The sequence below is a fragment of the Anarhichas minor genome, unplaced genomic scaffold (genome assembly GCF_050575085.1).
Source record: "Anarhichas minor isolate MPS153535 unplaced genomic scaffold, ASM5057508v1 ptg000017l, whole genome shotgun sequence".
NCBI lineage: Eukaryota > Metazoa > Chordata > Actinopteri > Perciformes > Anarhichadidae > Anarhichas > Anarhichas minor.
The window spans coordinates 16,641,939-16,660,896 of NW_027466463.1; the positions used below are offsets into that span (position 1 = coordinate 16,641,939).

The 18,958-nt window shown below is 41.4% G+C and overlaps 1 protein-coding gene across 1 annotated transcript; it reads right to left on the reverse strand.

Moving 5' to 3' along the window:
• Positions 1–255: 255 nt before the first annotated feature.
• Positions 256–12,171, reverse strand: LOC142951303 (melanopsin-A-like). Its single transcript, XM_076092800.1, has 11 exons — positions 12,049–12,171; positions 8,807–8,943; positions 8,531–8,664; positions 6,233–6,436; positions 5,023–5,194; positions 4,443–4,604; positions 4,022–4,129; positions 3,451–3,610; positions 3,135–3,326; positions 1,028–1,099; positions 256–378 (listed from the first exon to the last, which is right to left on the reverse strand). Exons 1-11 carry the CDS (start codon positions 12,169–12,171, stop codon positions 256–258), a joined length of 1,587 nt encoding a protein of 528 aa, XP_075948915.1.
• Positions 12,172–18,958: the final 6,787 nt, after the last annotated feature.

The window sequence follows — 18,958 nt, forward strand, 5'->3', positions numbered from 1 at the left end:
TATATGCAAACACGAACACGAACACATGTATTTACAGTTACTGGACATTCACGCTCACATACTCACATACTCTGTACGCAAAACATAATAATAAAATGCATCCTCTGGTTTTGAGTTACCATAACCAGCATGCTGGTAGAAAAAAGTCCCATGGAAGGAAATATTGAAACACACACACACACACACACACACACACAGTTGTTGCACTTTTGTCCACCTGTTTAATGTAACGCTGTGGTCTCCAGCCTTGCTATGTCAAGGGGCTCCTTGGTTGGGGGAACGATGCAGTATAGACGGGCTGGATAAGGAGGTTACAATGACGGATGCCGTTGTCTTATATGCAGTCCTTGGCCTGGACTCTTCCATCACGTTGTCAAGCTGTGTAGGCGGAGGAAGAGAGAGAGAGAGAGAGAGAGAGAGAGAGAGAGAGAGAGAGAGAGATGTTCATCGATGTTATTGTGACTGAGACTCCACATCTCAAATGTGAGTAGGTGGCTGGATGATGGTGGGAAAGAAAATTACAGTGGGATGGAGGTTAAGGGAGAGAATCGACTGCTGCTCTAATTTGGAGCAGTACAACTATTCTCCACTTAACCTGCCAGAGTCAGACATGAAACAGTCACAGCTGGTCAAAGGCATTGATTGGTTGGATTGATGAGTGGCTTTCTCGCAGTGCCCTTGATGGAGTGGGACTGTATCACTGAGATCTATAGCGGAGCAAGTACTCTAGCTGAGCATATTTAAGTATATACTGTATATATAATAAAACAGTTTGTTCAGCTGCACAGAGCTATTTTAAATGTGGTAGAATCACTGAGCAGTGTTGTGGAACGGGTGATAAGCTCCTTTAAAACACACATGACTAAATCCCCTGGGCAGGATGGACAGAAAAGGTTGAGGCTGAAGGAATTTATGTTACTGACAGACTGGAGTTCTACGTAAAAGACAAACCCAGACAATAGTTGTTAGTATGCTCATGACATATCTACTGCACAGAGCAAGAGGTTGACAATCCGTGGACTCTTACAGTAGCAGGAAGATGACTGGTCGGCTTCAGGCTGATGTCCGACATGGAGATGTCTTCAGGCTCTCTCAGACTCTGAACAGTACGCACATAAACACAGACATTTAGTGTTAGTTATGATCAAAAGATCGTGTGTACTATTATAATCTCTAAGTCACACTCTCACTAAAAACAGAGTGACTCCAGATCAGGATTTGAACGGAGACTCTGTAATAAAAGAGCAGCTGTCTTTAAAAGTACGTCAGGTTGTTTCCTTTTTTGTGCCAGAAACAATCTAAAAGTAGTACAAATGAATTCTTAAAGGAATAGTGTGACATTTTGTTTGGCAACAAACAAGATATAACGTGTTAATTAGAGAACTTTAAAGGTGCTGGTAGACCGAACTGTTATCATTGAACAGAGCCAGGTTAGCTGTTTGCCCCTGTTTCCAGTCTTTATTCTACGCTAAGCTAAGCTAAGCTAACAGGCTGCAGCTTCATATTTATTGTAAAGACTTGAGAGTGGTATCAATCTTCTCACCTCACTCTCTTTTTTCACAACATTTTTCAAACTATACCTTTAAGTCTAAAAGTGTCAGGTATTAAAAGTACTTCAGAGGCACTCTAGAGAAAAATATAGCAAAGTATAGGTAATTCTTAGAAGATATGCAGCGATTATAGACAGAAGTAAAAGTGTTTCGAAGCAGATGGAGGTTGGAGACTTCTCAACAATCAGCCGTCTTCGTCTGCAACAAGTGCAGCACGTTGAAATACGAGGTCGCGTAATGCAAGCTGTGGATTAAGTCTAAAACTCCCAGATTATTGGATTAGTCTTTGGACCCTCTGTAATGGATGCCTATACAGTATGTGTGTGTGTGTGTGTGTGTACATGTGGGTTACTTGTGATTTTTCTGTGAACTAAGATGATTAGAGAGAGACGGAAATGCTCCATATACTGGATGCCCCACATAGAACGACCTGTCACTGTCCAGCGGCCTGACAGCTTGATGATTACAACGGAGCAAACATTCACCAGGAAGCACTGTTCATATGAAAAGTGTTGGGTTTTACCATGCCTCAACACATAGATATGTTGAACATGCAAACAAATACATTGAAACAATCTGTTTTTCCATTCTTTAAAAGCCTTAACCTCACATAATGTACATCACTTTGATACAGCTAAGTATATAATATAAAAGGAACATTTCCTTTTCTTTTTATAACCTAGGATCTTTCCTGTTGGCTATCCACAACATACTTCATTGCTGAAACTCCACTTGGTAGAACCGAGCCCAATATTAAGGACAAAAGTGATCATTCAAGACAACCTGCTGGTGAATGAGACAGTGATTGTGAGGCATGCATGAAGGAGCTGGCGCCTATCAGCTGATGAAAGTGAGACGTCAGTGCTCGGCAAAAATAAATGTTACACTCTCTTCATACCTCTAGACATTCTGGGTTTGAAGATAATGTTTTGTGTCTCATCCAAAAGCCTTCGTAAGTTCTGACCATAGACTGTACAAAATATCAAGCACAGCAACATGACCTCATAGAGTTACTTGCCATGAAATACCGAAACATAAAGAGGATGTCTAGTGACTTTAATTTTAATTTTTTTTAAATGTATTATACTATATTGATCCCTTTAAGGGGGAAATTTGTCTCTGCATTTGACCCATCCCTGTATATAGGGTGGGCTGCCAATGACAGGCGCCCAGGGAGCCTGGGGTTCAGGTACACTTCGACACGTGACACGTCCCAGTCAAGAATCGAACCGTTGACCTTCCGTCTCCCACGGTCGCCCCCTAAACAACAGGAATAATAACAGGAATCCAAAACAACATGACCTCACTTCTCAAATTCTAGGGGAGAGGATCAAGATCAGCCTTGACGTCATGTCAAAACAGAAGCAATACCTCCAGTCAAAAACATCATGAAACTAATGCGAGAAGAGTTACACTGAGCCATAAACGACACCCTACTTCAGTCTGATGACAACTATCTGACACTCAAAGAAACAAAGATATAGATGCGTGACATTCAGATTCCTTGAATCTTCAGTTGAACACATACGAATGGCCAATTTCAGTATGTATGTACGTTGATATGAACCAGGCTCCAATACTCACTGTGATCTGTGAGAGGTGACATATGGCCGGGTCGGTGGGGTGGTGGGCGGCAGTTCTCGCAAACTCTCCCGTGTTGTTACCTCTCACCTTTGTCCTCTGGCTGAGATGGCGCATCTGTTTAACATCACCGGACAACTGACGACTGGCAGGCGTCCGCGACGAGCAGTCCTCCTCCGTGTCTGAGAAGCGGGCCTTTGAGGCGACACAAAGACAAAAATCACACACAAGAGAATAAAATCAGCAAGCGTGATTACAAGCACTTGTCATTGGAAGTGTAAGACATAGACATACCAGATTAGATATGAGGTACACTCACTGATTCGCTCTCAGACAGGGAGGAGTTGCGCGGCTTGCCTTTGCTCTCTGAGGTGAGGGTCGATCGGCGCGTGGACTGAAAACTGCTGCTGCTGAAACGGCCTCTGCTAGTGACACACAGCAATACCCCGAGGTAGGGAATATACCTGCCGAGCGCTGACCTGAGGGAGTGATAGAGAGACGTATTCAAATCTATAATTGAACTGATTTTATTATGTGATAGTGACGATAAAGACCCCTTGACATTCCCGGATGCCGAGGATTTCAATAAGAGCAATCAAATTCTCTCTGGGAAGAAGTGAATGAAAGAATGTAAATATAGTTGCTATGGGGAATATCATTAACGTTGTTGTACGTGATCAACTATACAGCCTGAGCACGTACAAGACATCCATAGTGTTGCGAATCTGACAGTGAACTATAGATCCAAACCTAGACTCGTTAACCCTTAGTGTCAATGATAAACAGATCAGCACGACAAAATTACAGTATACGAAAAATACACCGTCCTGCAGTGCATTTTATTAGAGGCAGGTGGGACTGACGTAAACACTTGAGCGTGTGCAACCTACCTGTATTTGGGATGTGTTATGGCATATATGATGGGGTTGTGGATCGCGGATGCTTTGGCGATCACAGCAGGAACAGAGTTCATATACGGAGTCAACATATCAGCGTACCTGAGAGACACAGGAGAGAGGTTGGCAAATGAGAGAAGGAAATGAGACACATTCATGTGAATAGAGCAGTGGAGGGTGTGGACTAGTGTGGAAACACAGGAGTGGGTCACACAATCACACCCACATTCATGGAATTGTTTTAAAGATCCCATAAAATGTGTACTTGAAATTTCTGGCTTTACACTGCATTAGTAAGAGCATCCAGTCATTAAAGAACAATACTGCCTTTCTGCTCATCCTATTCAGTTCTTATTGAGGTGTTGTCTCCTTAGACGTCATTGACCTCAAAGCAAACACACACATACACACCTACCCAGCGAATGCAGTGAGGGCTGCACAGGAGTAAGGGGCCCAGGAGATAACAAATAGCAGGATGACGATGAGCGCAATCTTGGCCATCTTCCACTCAGTCTTCATCTTATTGAACCTCTTTGCTGAGTCTCTGGTTCCCTCACAGCTGATCTTTGTTATCGCTCTGTCAAACACAGACACACTCAACATAGTTATTATGAAAACCTATTTTCTTTTGCTTTTAGTTTCTTTTCAGACAATTTGTAATTTGAGATAAACTTTGCCATCTTTTTTTCAGAAGGAAATTTGTGTTTCTTTTCATTTATTTTATCTTGACAGCTAAGTAAATTGACTTGAACATGTATTGTACTTGGGTGCACACAAACAATTTGCGTCAGACACACAAGGCAATATGAGTTCAGGTTGAGCGAGACATCAGAGGAAACCGATAGAGAAACCCTGACACATAGTTCATCAACAAGACATCAGTATCAACACATACACAACACCCGTGTCTTTATCGATGCATGTGGGAGTGTGTGTTGCAAGAGTGAACGCGATAGGAGCATGAATGTGTGTTTTGTGTGTGTGCATGTACCAACCGTGTCGTGTGTCGGATGGCTCTGAAGATGCAGCAGTAGCTGAAGATGATGATGAAGAGAGGGATGAAGAAGACGAAGGTAAAGAGCAGCATGGTGTAGGAGCGGACAGACGGGGTAAACGTCATGTAGTCCCAGGAACACGACGTCATCAGACCCTCTGGGACATAAGCACCTGTGGGAGAGCACACACACATTAGTAGTTTCAGTCAGACAAATCCAATTTTTCTGTCAGTTTCTGTATTCTATAACTTCCTGCATCTTCTTAATCTGAAAGACCTTGTACTACTTCTAATTGTACCTCTTTTGACAGTCCAGTTGTGAAGTTTTTGGAAGGAATACATTGACATACAATTTGGTGTCATCACTGTAAATAAAAATATTTCTGTTAACCTTCTCTTATGCAACATATTACATTATGTATTATTATAAGCACTGGAACTTACTAGGATTGTGAAGGCCATTTATGGACAACAGGTTTGGTATCTCAGGGCAGTTTTAAATTGGTTTGATTCATAATTCTTTAAAGTAGGACATTTTTTGTTTTCATTCCTTTGACCTGTGGAGTTCCCCAGGGCTCTATACTCGGTCCTTCGCTGTTCTCTGTCGACATGCTGCCACTCAGTTGAATTCTATGCAGACACAACACCGATTAATTTTCATGCAGCTGACTCTCTTTTCAACTTTTCCTTGATTGTCCCAATCTCCAGCAACTTAACGGCCTTCACGAGTGTATACATTTTGTACAAATAAGTGCATTAGTGTGTGAATTTAATAGATTACAGTTCCATATACCTAACGTTTGGTTGTCCCCATTGGTCATCCAATCATTTTTGTCTGGTTTGGGCCCCTTTTAGTAAAAATGTTTTGAGAAGGAAGTGCTGTTTCCCTTTTATTTAATTTGACGTGAAAGTGGAACGTTTTGCTAGATGCTGACCAACATTTATACATCATTTGCATCATAAATGATTGTTGGGGTGTTGTAATGTCAGCTACAGGTAAGCAGGTGATGCCTTCGAATAGCTGATTGTATTTTAAATGTATTTGGCATATTGACAGAAGTCAACTTTCAGCAGGAATTTGAGACACTGATGCAAATAAAAACAGTGAGAGAGAAGTGCTAAAACAGAGCTTAAAAAACTAAATTCCTCATAAGATTCCCACTGATCAACAATGACTCAACATTCAGGCATCTGTGTGCAGTTATACTCACTCCAGCCAAAGAAGGGGGGGAGGCTCCATCCTGCAGAGTAGACCCAGGCAGCAGCCAGGATGCCCAGGGCTTTCCTGCGAGACATCACCCCAAGGGAGGCCAGAGGCCTGGTGATCACCATATACCGGTCCACCGCTATAACCATCAGTGTCATCATACTGCAGATACCAAACAGCGCTCCGCAGAAGGCATACATCTCACAACCTGGAGGAAGGGAAGTGAAAGTAGTAGTTCGGTAAGGACAAATATGTTTGACCCTAATTGTAGCTATCAGGATGAATCCATTGTCTGTAACTGATTGTGTTTCTCAGTTTTACGGACGGTTTTGGACACGTATGTGTCATTTTGTTGCGGTTTTGTCCATCTCACTGCTAATATACAACATCTGCTACACACATGCTTCATTATTCATTTTAAAGAGATTGCAATGGAAGTATTTACATGCAACAGTGTTGACAATGTCTCTTTTTGTTCTAAATCTGATACACACACGCACACTTATAGATATATGTGCAAGCCTGTACACACAGAGAGAGACACACTCAGACACAGTGAAAAAATACCCTCAATCATCACTTTATCAGTTGCTGTCTCTTCGGGCCCTGTACGTGCGATTACCACCGACTTGTCACACATCATACACTTAAGGTGCCAAGTAATCGCATCCAGACACATGACAAAATCTGAAGTGTGTTATTTTTAGGAAGCACTAATCAATAAATGCATTTCCAGTCACCTGTTTCATTGTTTCAATTTGCACATGAAAAAGCACAGAAATTTATTTTTTAAGATTTATTTTTTAAATTGCTCATTTGGTTGAAGTGGAAAATTCGGGGCAACAATAAAAATAAAATGTACAAATTACAATGGTAATAGACTTAGGGCATAAATTATAAAGAATGTGACTTAAATGCCACTGAAGAGACGAAAACATCTGTATTTATCGTCTGTATGGAGCTATGGGGTGATTGTAATGTTCCTCAAATCAATACATGAAACTAACATAAATGCAATATTTCATCTTCACCGATCATGATTTCCACATTTATCCAGTGTTTGAGATTTGATTGTCATTAATTATGTCATGTCGTTGTGACATTCTGTGATGGTTCAATGGCAGCGACTTGAGGATTATCACCACCAACCTATTTATCTAAATGCACCTAACTCCTAATGTGCGTTAATTTGCAGATTTTCTGGAAATTTGGTTAAAATGTGAACATTTTGGAACTTGCCAAACAGTTTTGACTTTAAACGGCAAAAGAAAATACAACAAAAAGTCAAGATTAACAGCTACACACCATGAAACAAAATACAATGGAGGCGAACTATTTGATTGTTTAGTTGTCATTGAGTCATTGTATTTCTACGACTATATGGTGGGAGGAATTCTGCACCTACTTTCTGGGGTTTTCTTGTTTTCATTTATTATAAATGTTGGAAATTGTGACCCTTCGAAAAAACAATTAGAGGATCATCAAAGTCATTAGAACTCATCCTTTGTCTTGAAAATGAAAATTCAATCCAGCAATTGTTGAGGTTGTGTTGGTCGAACTGGTTCTAGTAAAACAGGATGGATAAACACAAATAAAGGCAATGCACAGTTGGCTTTTGCTTTATGATTTCCATCTACCCATTTATCTACATATGTGTGTGTGTGTGTGTGTGTGTGTCTTTTGAAAAGAACAGGCAGAGGGAAAGGTAACCTTTGCAGTTACCACCTTTGAGAATTGAGCTCTAGATGTAACAGCGATATGTTGTCTTCATCAAGGTCAGGACACCTCCTGAAGGAAAACCCAGCGCTCCGACTATCAGTGTTTGATCAGTAGAGTGTAGAGAGCTTCTTTTGACACCTCTTTATCTCTGCTCCCACTATACATGCTGATTTATAATGCACACTATGGTACACCCCCTCTCTAAAGGCAAAAGAACACACTACCAAAAGGCTTTCTTGCTTGTTCTTTCTGGTCGATGGGACTTGGATATTGGATGCTGCACAAAAGTGTGATAGATGATGTCACGTTAGTGTGTGCACAACATTAATTGAATTGTAGGTCACATTCAAAAGGGTAGGGTGCCAATACAGGTCCCTGTAGAATATAAAGTGTGTCCATTATTGTAATGTGTGTGCTTGTGTGTGTGTGTGTGTGTGTTTGTGTGTGAGTGTGTGCACCTGTAAAAGAGAGTGTATAACATCATGAGACTATGCTTAGATTGCTTTTCTATCAGGTACTCTGTGCAGCATTTTAAAATACAAATGTAAAATCATATGTAATACTGTTGTTGTGCATTTGTTACCTTTCTTTCCAAAGATCCATCGCTTGTGCATGCTGTTGATGAAGAAGGTTGGTGTCTGAGTAAAACACATGAGGAAGTCTGTGACTGCCAGGTTAATAATGAAAATGTTGGACGGTGTCCGCAAGCTGCGACTCCTGCACAGACACACAAACACAAATACTGTCATTAATATTGGACTATGGATAATCTCATTTTAGGTGTTATTATCACAGATACATGTAAAAAAGTGGTGCTAAACACAAAGCTCATTCAAAACGACAGCACAAGAAAAGGTACCTGCAGAAAGCATATATAACTAGGAAGTTTCCCAGCATGCCTGTGATGCCCACGACCAGGATGACAACACCGATGGTGTAGTGAGCGTGGTCTGGGACGTCCACGGTTGGAAATAAGTGGGTTGGAAGCACGGAACCCTAGCGACAGGAACACAGGGAGGAACAGACGTCAGTTTGTCACGATCAACTGTAATTGTTTTGTTTGCGTTTGGCATCGTGCACCCCGAACGCTTGGAGGTTGGAAGTTTAAAATTTTTACTGGGAAAATTACGACGTAAAAATTGTAATATCACAAAACATTCTCGTTATTCCACAAAATCAACATATATCATGAAAACAAACTTTTGTCTTTATATTATACGATACATTGGCATGCTGTCATAACAAGAAACTGCAATTTTTTTGCTAGCAAGTTCAAAATAGGTAAGATAACAACTTGTTTCTGCTGCCCCCAAGTTGCCCAAAAAAATCTGTTTCCTTGTTTGAATTATTGTGTGCGGCTCTGGATTCTTCTTTGTCTCATGTTACTGTAAGTTTTCGTTGTTAACTGTAATTGACAGAACATCTTTTTCTATGATATGGAGATGTGGTGTGTGTGTGTGTGTGTGTGTGTGTGTGTGTGTGTGTGTGTGTGTAATGTAAACTGTCGCCGTCATCTGTGATGTGGTGGATCAGGTCTCCCCTCCCTCCCTCCCTGCCTCATTCTTTTCACATCCCTGCCACTCTCCTGGCTTGATCTCTTTCTCATCTCTGCTATCGCCGCTGATTCCTGACCCCTGTCAATTCCCTCCTTCACTTCTGTTCCTCTGTTTCCTTAATCACTCATTTCCTTCCCTCTTGCTTTCTCTCTAGCGGCGCGGGTCAAGATTAATGGCGATTACATGGCAGGGAGGAAGGGGAGGCACGGTGAGCAGCATGGAAGTCTCCTTAAAGATGGTAAACAGTGGGTGGTAATACACTCTCATGTACATACCAGCATTAACAGCTGTGTACATGTGTTTAAAGCTTACAAACATATGCACTGTAACACAGTTAATTTCACTTAAAAATTATGTGATTAATGTGATTCTGCATACATATTGCATATCCAATCAATATTGGAAAATATATTGATTTCTGCCATATGGCCCAGCCCTAAAATATACATTTATACAAAGTACAAGATGATGGTAACAAATTGCTTATTAGGATATGGGTTGATTATTAGTTTGCAGCTGACACATTATTAGCAGGGGGAAATAGATGAAGACCATTATTTTGTTTGCACAATTACAACCTTTTGGTCTTTGACTCAGTCAGTCAGTATTTGACTGATTTAACTTTCATCAGGTTTCATCACACTGAATACGAACGTAAAAAAACAAAAACAACAATCAAAAACTACGACATCCTTTCTTTCTTCAGCCCAGAGACTTGCAGTATTGATGAACGCTGCATGAACTGATAATCTGCCTCTGAATCTGCCTCACACCACGAGCAAGTCGTTAATCAGCCAATATGTTGCCTCTGCAACTTCAGAGGCAAACGCATTTCTTTACCAGCTAATACAATCTAATCAACCGCAGAGCAGTCAGAGGACACGATCACAGAGGGCCACACACACACACACACACACACACACACACACACACACACACACACACACAAACAATCACAGTCTGTTTTTAGAGGAACACAAATCCAACTACAGACAGTCAGAAGATGGGCTCATATTCTTTAAATCATTTGATTGTAGATTCGAGGATCAAGAGAGAAAAAGCAACAAACGTCGGTAAAAGATAAAGAGGGCTCCTGAGAGACACATAGAACTCTTTTAAAGAGTTTTAAATGAAAACCACACTTATTGCTTATCCCATCTGACTCAGGAGAAGCTGCCCTCGGGCACTGCTTCAGTATCAGCTTTCCCAGCAGTCCCATGAAGGCCAGACCACGAAAGCTACTGAGACCGAAGCCTGCAGGTCTGAACTTCAAAGTCCAAGCCGAACCATTCACACTTGTTGAACTACAATTTACCATAGCGGTGCACCCATGTGCACCCATGTGCTTCTCAGTATGTGTTTCCAGCAGCTGTTTCTCCCTCAAATCAATGTCTGGACTCCTGGGGAAAAGTGAATGCCCTGTACTTTCTTTTCATGCTCTGTACAGTACAGAGGTGGATACACCACTGTATTGGTTTACACATCTGTATAAAGGAATTCCCTGAAGGCTATGCGTAAACTAATCCCACTGTCAGAGAGAGAGAGATGGAGTCCCATACATCCGTGAGGTTTGGTTATGAAAACATTCTCAACACACATCCTTCCATTGTGTAAAAATGTGTAAATAAGGCTGCAGGGGGAATGTGAGTGATGTAAGAGTTGGCAGGAATACACCGCTTTAGATTAAAGAAAGCATATATTGTGACTTACAATCAGCAATTCAAATCAGCATCCAAACCAGTTATATGTCTTTATGCTGCCTTGCTGCAAATGTAATTTCCTCTCATGGGACCTGAACTGAATTTAACCTGCAGCCAGCAGTAAATTAAGATACACACAGTAGGTTTATATGAGATTATTAGAGCACATTGTGATTGTGATTCATCTATAAAAACGCTATTTTGTGCAAAACAAGGTTCCAAAAGGCACATTTGTGCACAAAGCAGTCCTCTGGAATGCTACAGGAATTCTGACATGAGACAAGGTCACTAAACTCACCACAATTTCAGATATTTATGAACAATTCTGTAACATAAACTCGTGAATGTCATTTTTGACATGTGTACAGATGCTGGTACAAAAAAAAAGAAGCAACGTGCACTTTCACTACAGAGGTGAAAAATATCTGCAGCAGCTTTTTACAACCATTTCCTACAAGTGGAGACCGCAGAGATGACTGGAGTTGCGTTTTTTACGCCTGCTCTCATTCAGCTCCGGTGGTGAATGAACGGAGCGACGCGCGGGGGAGGGTGCGGTGCGATTCCTTCATTCACAAGACACTTAACGTCAAGCTCACTCACACCTCCCTCATAACGGTATCGCTCAAAATGGAGGAATGAACACAGCAAAATAACATTAACCTGACAGTTTCTGTCTGTTTTGCCAGATGGGGCGAGTTGGTATTTACGCACTCAGGATCGGATATTGATGCGGTTACGCATCGCTGCGGCGCACAGAAGCTCTCCAGTCACACCGAGGGGTATCCCTTCAAGCAAAACAAAAAAAAAAAAAACGACTAAAAGAAGAGGGGGTGGCGGATACTCACAGCTGTCGAGACAGGAGACATTTCCATGAGCCGGTGAGGACCGATGGAGCTGATGTTCCAGGGCGCCCGGGCGGTCGGGTCCGATGTGGGGACCCCTGGTCCAATCAGAAGCCTAGAATCCATTCCCGGACCGGTGGTTAATGAAAAGTGGTTGTCTCTGTGTGTGTGTGTGTGTGTGTGTGTGTGTGTGTGTGTGTGTGTGTGTGTGTGTGTGTTAGAAGTGGACCAGAGATGTGCGGAGTCTATGAGGTGGTCTGGGAGTGCAAGTGGCCAGTCATCATCGCCATCCTGCTCTCTTACCCACTCTGACAGGGCTACTGGGAGTACAGCAGCTGTGGAGGGGTGGGAAAGAAATGTTCTCTGTCTCTCGTCCAATCTCTGCTCCGGGGATGCCTTTGAGTGTGTCATGTGCGTGCGTGCACTGCAGAACTGGACATTTTTCTGTTTGTTTATTTGTTTAACTTCAAGGAATCAATGGAGCGGTGTTTCCTCTCATATCAATACTCCCTTTTTATTTTGTTTCATGTGCTCTCTCCACAGACACAACTAAATAGGGCAGTCATTAATACAATTCATGCAATCACAACAATATTTCTCACAGAATAAAATCCCTGGCTTGTGATCCATTTACAGTGTATTTTTGTCCCCTTGTGCAGCAGCAGAGAACAACATGTTCAGGTATAGCTTGCAGAAGTATTGCTCACATCTTCTATGAAATCTTTATTCATTGTATTGCCGCGACATGACTCAGACAACTGGACTGTGTTTCATAAGGGCAGAGACGGGCTTTGGATTTTTAGTGCATCTGTGGGAAAAGGTCGAGGTCGCAGTAGAACATGCTGCTATAAAGACTGGAGAAGGAGATAGGATTAAAAGGAATTTGTTGTTCAGGGTTGATTTGGACAGATATTCAGAGTATGTAATGTTTTAATCCTACAAAAAGGAAAGAAGGATTGAGTGAAGAAGTAAGAACTCAGACAAAAAATGGAGGGATGTACTGAAAGGAAACATGACAACTTCACGGGAAATTGTTTTCATTTTCAACTTGAGTCTTTTCTGCGTCCATTCTGACAACTGGTCTCTGTAACGTAGTTTATTTATTATTACTGCAGACACATTGTTAGGATCCCAATGCAGTTGGTAAAAAACTGATGACGGAGGCTGTGTTTACTTTTGGTCAGACTCAGAAACAAGCGTTTTAAAACATGAATGTGAAACTTAAGTTAATTGGGAAAACTTCAGGAGGCTGGCGCTGCTTGTCCTAGCCAATGGAATAGTACGGAGCAGTTCAAATGAAAAACACAATCATTTTCTTTTAAATCAATCGATTTACTCCTACGATAACTGGGTTTTTTGCTCTTTGGGGCATGTGTAAGCAATATTCTAGCAACGGTTTCGTTTTTACACATCCAGCAGGTACTGAGGAACACAAGTATTGATTTGTGTTTCTGGCCATGATGAAGGGAAGTCCAATATTCTCTCTCTTTTTGTTCCGTCTTTGTTCTCCACCAACTCCTGAGGGAAATCAATGGGGTTTAGCTGCTAAATGCAGCAGATGCTCCACTATATTAACCAGCTCGTCGTTAATTCTGTATGTCTGTCGTTTGAAGCTGAGCAGGTAGCGTGTAGGTGGACTTTTCAGAGATTCCTCACTGAACACTGAACAACCGCTGCCTGTTCGACGTTATAAGAGTAGTGAGAGTGAACCAGAACAGTAAAGTTTCGGGCTGGGCAGCTAAACAACGAGCTCAAAAGATGCTATGAGCTTCATAGAGCTGAGGTGAAGTGCAGAGCCGAGAGTCTCATGACCCCGTTCATATATATAAGTAGTTGTGTGATGCATTGTATATATATTTATTATATCACTTTTAAATCTAGAAGCATGAAGATATTTCCCTAAGCCATTTCTTTTCTCGGTTCAACTGTAAGAAAATCCCATTTGTGTGTGAATGTATGCTTTGTACAATGTATTAAAGGGGTAGCTCAAAGAAAGCAATCTGATTGGTTCATAGCTGTGATATAGTAACCAGATACCACGGCTTTGATTATGATAATCAGTATCATTCCGCGTCTGAAAAAAACCCCATCAAGATGAATGAACTGTGGTTGCTTTGCGACAGGGTCACTTCCACCAACATACCGTTACATGAAAACACAAAACACCCGTTACAAAATGATAACATTTAAGGTTAACTTTGACCTCGAGTGGTCTAATTATGGGGAGTGGTCTGAGCAGTCTCCAGAAATAAAATCGCTAAATGACAAGCAGAGCTGCTTGAAGCTGGGTTCACACCGGACGCAGAAGCGCCGCAAAGCGTAATGATTCTGCCCTCTCCTCCTGCTATTCAACCTGTCATTAATGCAACTGTCATTATTGATTACCATTAATGGCCCTGTAATTGCCCCCTGAAGACAACAATGTACTCACTGGCGTTGTGAAGACCCTTAGAAAGTAAGGACTTAACATCACAACATCATCATGCTTTACTATCAGAAGATGACTTCACAGCGATAAAGAAGGTGCTGGATCGCAACACTCCCGAGGGGCTGGTAAAGAAAATGTGCTTCGACGTCTAACTGCCCTTTGGGCGCAGGCTAAAGTATTCAACACTGCCCTTCAACAAAGAATCAAAGGAATAAAGAGAGCACAAGGGGAATCCGGTATGAACAGCCTGACGATCCCCTTTTGCTCCGTTCCATTAACGGAGACATATATCTACCCCCTATTTAATATCCAGTGCCGTCACAGCACAGGCAGCATTATTACACATTGAAGATGCACTAAAATGTGTGCGGCTGCAGGAATTTCTCTCATGTCTCATGATCTCTGGGGAAGGTACAAATGGATGGCTGAGCTGCTGTAGAGGGCGAGGAAGAGAGAACTGTGCTAGAGCATGATTACTTGTGACTCTCACTGCTCCTGTGAACAATAAAGCGTGTCTTTAACCTCTACACAAGATGACATTTAGCCAAACGGCAGAAAGGATGAAAGGCTGAATAATTGATTGGAAATATGTTCAGATGTTGAGGAATTTTAGCGTGACAATCTTCCAGTTTTTGTTGGTTCTGGAGAGAAGAGCGAGGTCTTGTGATGCCTCGCTGTCATGATGTTGTATCCCTTAACCTCCTTTCGTTCTTCTTGCTGCATCCCTCTCTGTTAGCCTTTGTGCTTGCTTTTGGTTTTTGCACACTAACCCATGCCCCCATAATCCAATTCACCGCTTATATAACGCCCTATTCCGTAGTCAACAATAATATTTTGCTAATGCTCTCTAATGCTGTGTAATGCTCCATACAGCATAACTGCCTTAAACTTGATCAAGGTAACCCACCTCTGGAATGCTAAATGTTGAAATGAGGAAATTCTGGGACACAGCGGATCAAAGTTAACTCTGGGATTTACGCTTTTTTGGCCTGTAGAAAGATGTAATTGGTTACAGGAAAGGTGAGTGACAAGAAAAAGTATCGAGTGCCTTTTCCGGGCTTGACCCCTGCGCACAGGGTCACCATGCTCTCTGCACATTTGCCTCTTTCATAGCACCGCACTAACTCATTTACTTTTAACAACTTCTCTGCCACAAAATATCCACAAACACACACACACAGACACACACACGTGAGTTTAGGGTGTCTAACCGTTTCACATCTAATCTTCTTCCCTTCTCACTGAACTCTCTAACAAACAAACAAACAATCACATCCTTCCTGAACAGGGGTTGTGTATTTTGATGTTGTGCGTAAAGCGTGTCCATGCGTGTGTATCTGCAAGCAACGCGGTCCATGGGAGCTGCAAGACCCACAAAATAACTGGTCCCATGACGGGGAGTTCTGGCTGATATTAAGAGGATCACAATCTGGACTTACACAACAGTAACATTATATAAACAAAGCAACTAATACAAAAACCAAAACAATACCACTTTGTGTGGCAAGACCCCCCCCCCCCCCCCCCTCGACCTTCCTTCCTTCCTCCATCTTATTCCTGTTCAGGTCAGGTGAGGTTATTTAATGACCCAATTTATGTTTGTTTGTTTTGTTGTCAGAAAAACATAATGCGTCTACCAGATTAGTCTATTAAGCAACATTCAGAGAAACTAAATAGTAAGTAAATCCTACATAAACATATACAGCAGAATAAATTAAAGCCTGTAGTAATGACTCAGCTGTTTGCGGAGTCATTTCATTAAATAGCAATTAAAAGTAACAAACTGTTATCAATTGTAACAGTCAGATTCCTCTACTTGCATGCCCACTCACTCTGGTGAAGGGCAGAGGAATTTGGATAAACTAGTAAAAATAAAATGAGTTTTTCATGGTGGGAAAAGCACATGAATAATGGCTCCATCCCTGTTAATGTTACATCTACAACATGTCAAATATGAAAAATAAAGATATGAGGAATGCAGACGTCGTTAGCAGATAAACTTCAGTCAGAGAGGAGACTTGGGAATTTGCTTTTCAAAAACTCGCTATCATTAAATGTTATTACGCAACAAAACTCAGTTTTTTGTTCCAAAAAGTTCTGTCGGGCCGAGCAAACCCAAAGAGCACCTGAGCGGACACCATCCCTTTATTACTAGCGCCATCTGCTGTTACCCTCCAACATCGCAGCTCCAGTTGCAAAGTGTCATACCCCATAGCTCCCATTGGGTCAGAGACCCCATCTCAGCCTTTATTTAAGGCTTTATATAAGTACACAGTGATATCAGCCTGGCTACTGTATATGCCTCAGACAAAACTGTTTCGCTAGGTGTAGTTCTGCATACAAGACGATAGGGTTTCTGTGTGACAGGGGGCTGCCATGAATGATTGGTAAGATGAAGAGAAGAGCCATCAGATGGGGAAATGAAAGAGCTTTTCGATGACCACAGGGGGCAATGAGCCACTTCAGTCTGACTGATGATGTCTAGTGGCGTTCTGCTTCTAGACATGTTGTTGGAACTGGTGTTTCAATGCAGGGTATGTGGAGCGATTTGGGAAAGTGTAGTGTCTCTGAGGCCAGGTCAAAAGCTTTAGATATCTTTTAACAGCAGACCAGTCTTAAAACTCCACCATCAACTGTCCTTCCTCACTTGCTGCTAAAGAGATTGTGTGTGTTGAGGTAAACCAGTTCCCCAGCTGCACTCCCTCCAGCTTTTTCAGTGCGTGCATCCAAAGGGGCATACAGGCAATGCACGAGTGAATGTAGGTTCAATACGTGACTCATATATCTGATTTTATGTCTTTAAATAAAATGAATAGAGCCCTTTCTCCCTGTTCTCACAGGAGCTAATAAATTGTCCCCTTGAGCAACGATTTCTGTCCTCCATTGAAGAGAGCTCTTTTTTACACTGTCAGGGGTCGTGGATCAGTGAGATAAAGAGACAGCTCTGGGATAGTTTCATTTTTTAAAACTCACAACTAATTCACCTTGACTGCAGTCAACTTGTGTTGAACATGTCTTATGGGACAGCTTATTTCAGACAAGTTACCTATAGCTGACATTTAGAAAATCTGCCTGGGTGTGGGACAGCAGGTCAGATTGTGCGACTGATATCCCAAACTTCCCAGAAACCAAATCTGGGGTCAGTACAGTCATAACTCCCGGCAAGTAATGGAGAACATAACAACTAAGCTATACAAATAGAAAGAAAGCTGTGCATTGAGAAACACAGAGTAGTTCCCGCCGCTCTGCACTGCTCTCATACGGCGGTTGATGCTGATAGCTTTTCAGACAAACCTGTTTTTTTTTTAACAAAATGCTATAAATTAGCATAACATACTTAGTCTTGCTAGTATTTGGTCAGAAAGCAAAGCATTAATGTTCCCAACATGCAACAGTAACTGTGAAATCAGCTTCACAGTGGTGTATCAAAAAAAGACCACAGATGTCCCCTTCTCTCAGTGACCTGGAGACACTGAATGGAAAGGGCTGAAAGCAACCATTCGCACTATTACCGAGACACAGGCATATAGGTGAAGACACTTCAGGGCATCCGGTCCAGCAGACACTATAGGTATCATGTGAGTCAGTGTTCGGATCACTGCAGCTTGTTTTATTGTTCTTTCATCCTTCTCATTCTCACTCAGGGTCAGCAGCTCTCCTCTGGAGTCATATATATATATATATATATATATATATATATATATATATATATATATATATATATATATATATATATATACACACACACACACTATACACACTATATATATACACTGTATATGTGCACCTGTGAGAGCGCTGGAAGGCTGTGCAGGTGCATATGCACAGATGATGTTAACATGAATGCACACATACACACATAATCTACATGCATAATATTTCCACAACAGCCAAACAAATTGAAAACATTGTCTGTTTCAAACAATAGCAGATTCCCCTTTAAATTCCAGAGATTACAAAGGAATTTCCAACGGGAGGTTTTTTGCAGTTTGACAATGCAAATTGCAATTTCCTCTCAGCTCTGAACCTTTAAGCTTCTTTCAACAAAACACCTTTCAAGACAGATAAATCACGAGACAAAAGGATTTGTGTTAAACCACATTAGGACCCATTTTGAAGTAATACTGTGTTGAGCTATACTCAATCAGCTACACATTGTTATCACATCAATTTAACCCGATTGTTCTCGTTTCATAATTTACAGCTGTCGGAAAAAAAGGCTGAACTGAAGAATAAACATTTAAGGCAATTAAATAGATTTTTAATTATACCAATGTAATGATTTAAAAGCCGCACCAGCAACCCAATGTCTAACATTCAAGGTCTTAAACCCTTCTATTCAGATATGTATTACTCATTTCATGAATAATATTTTAGATAAGAACTCTTAAAATGAAATAGAATACCTCCTGATGACATAAAACACGTTGCATTCGTCTACGTCAACCCCCACAGCTGTTCATTAAAATGATAAGAAGAGTGATC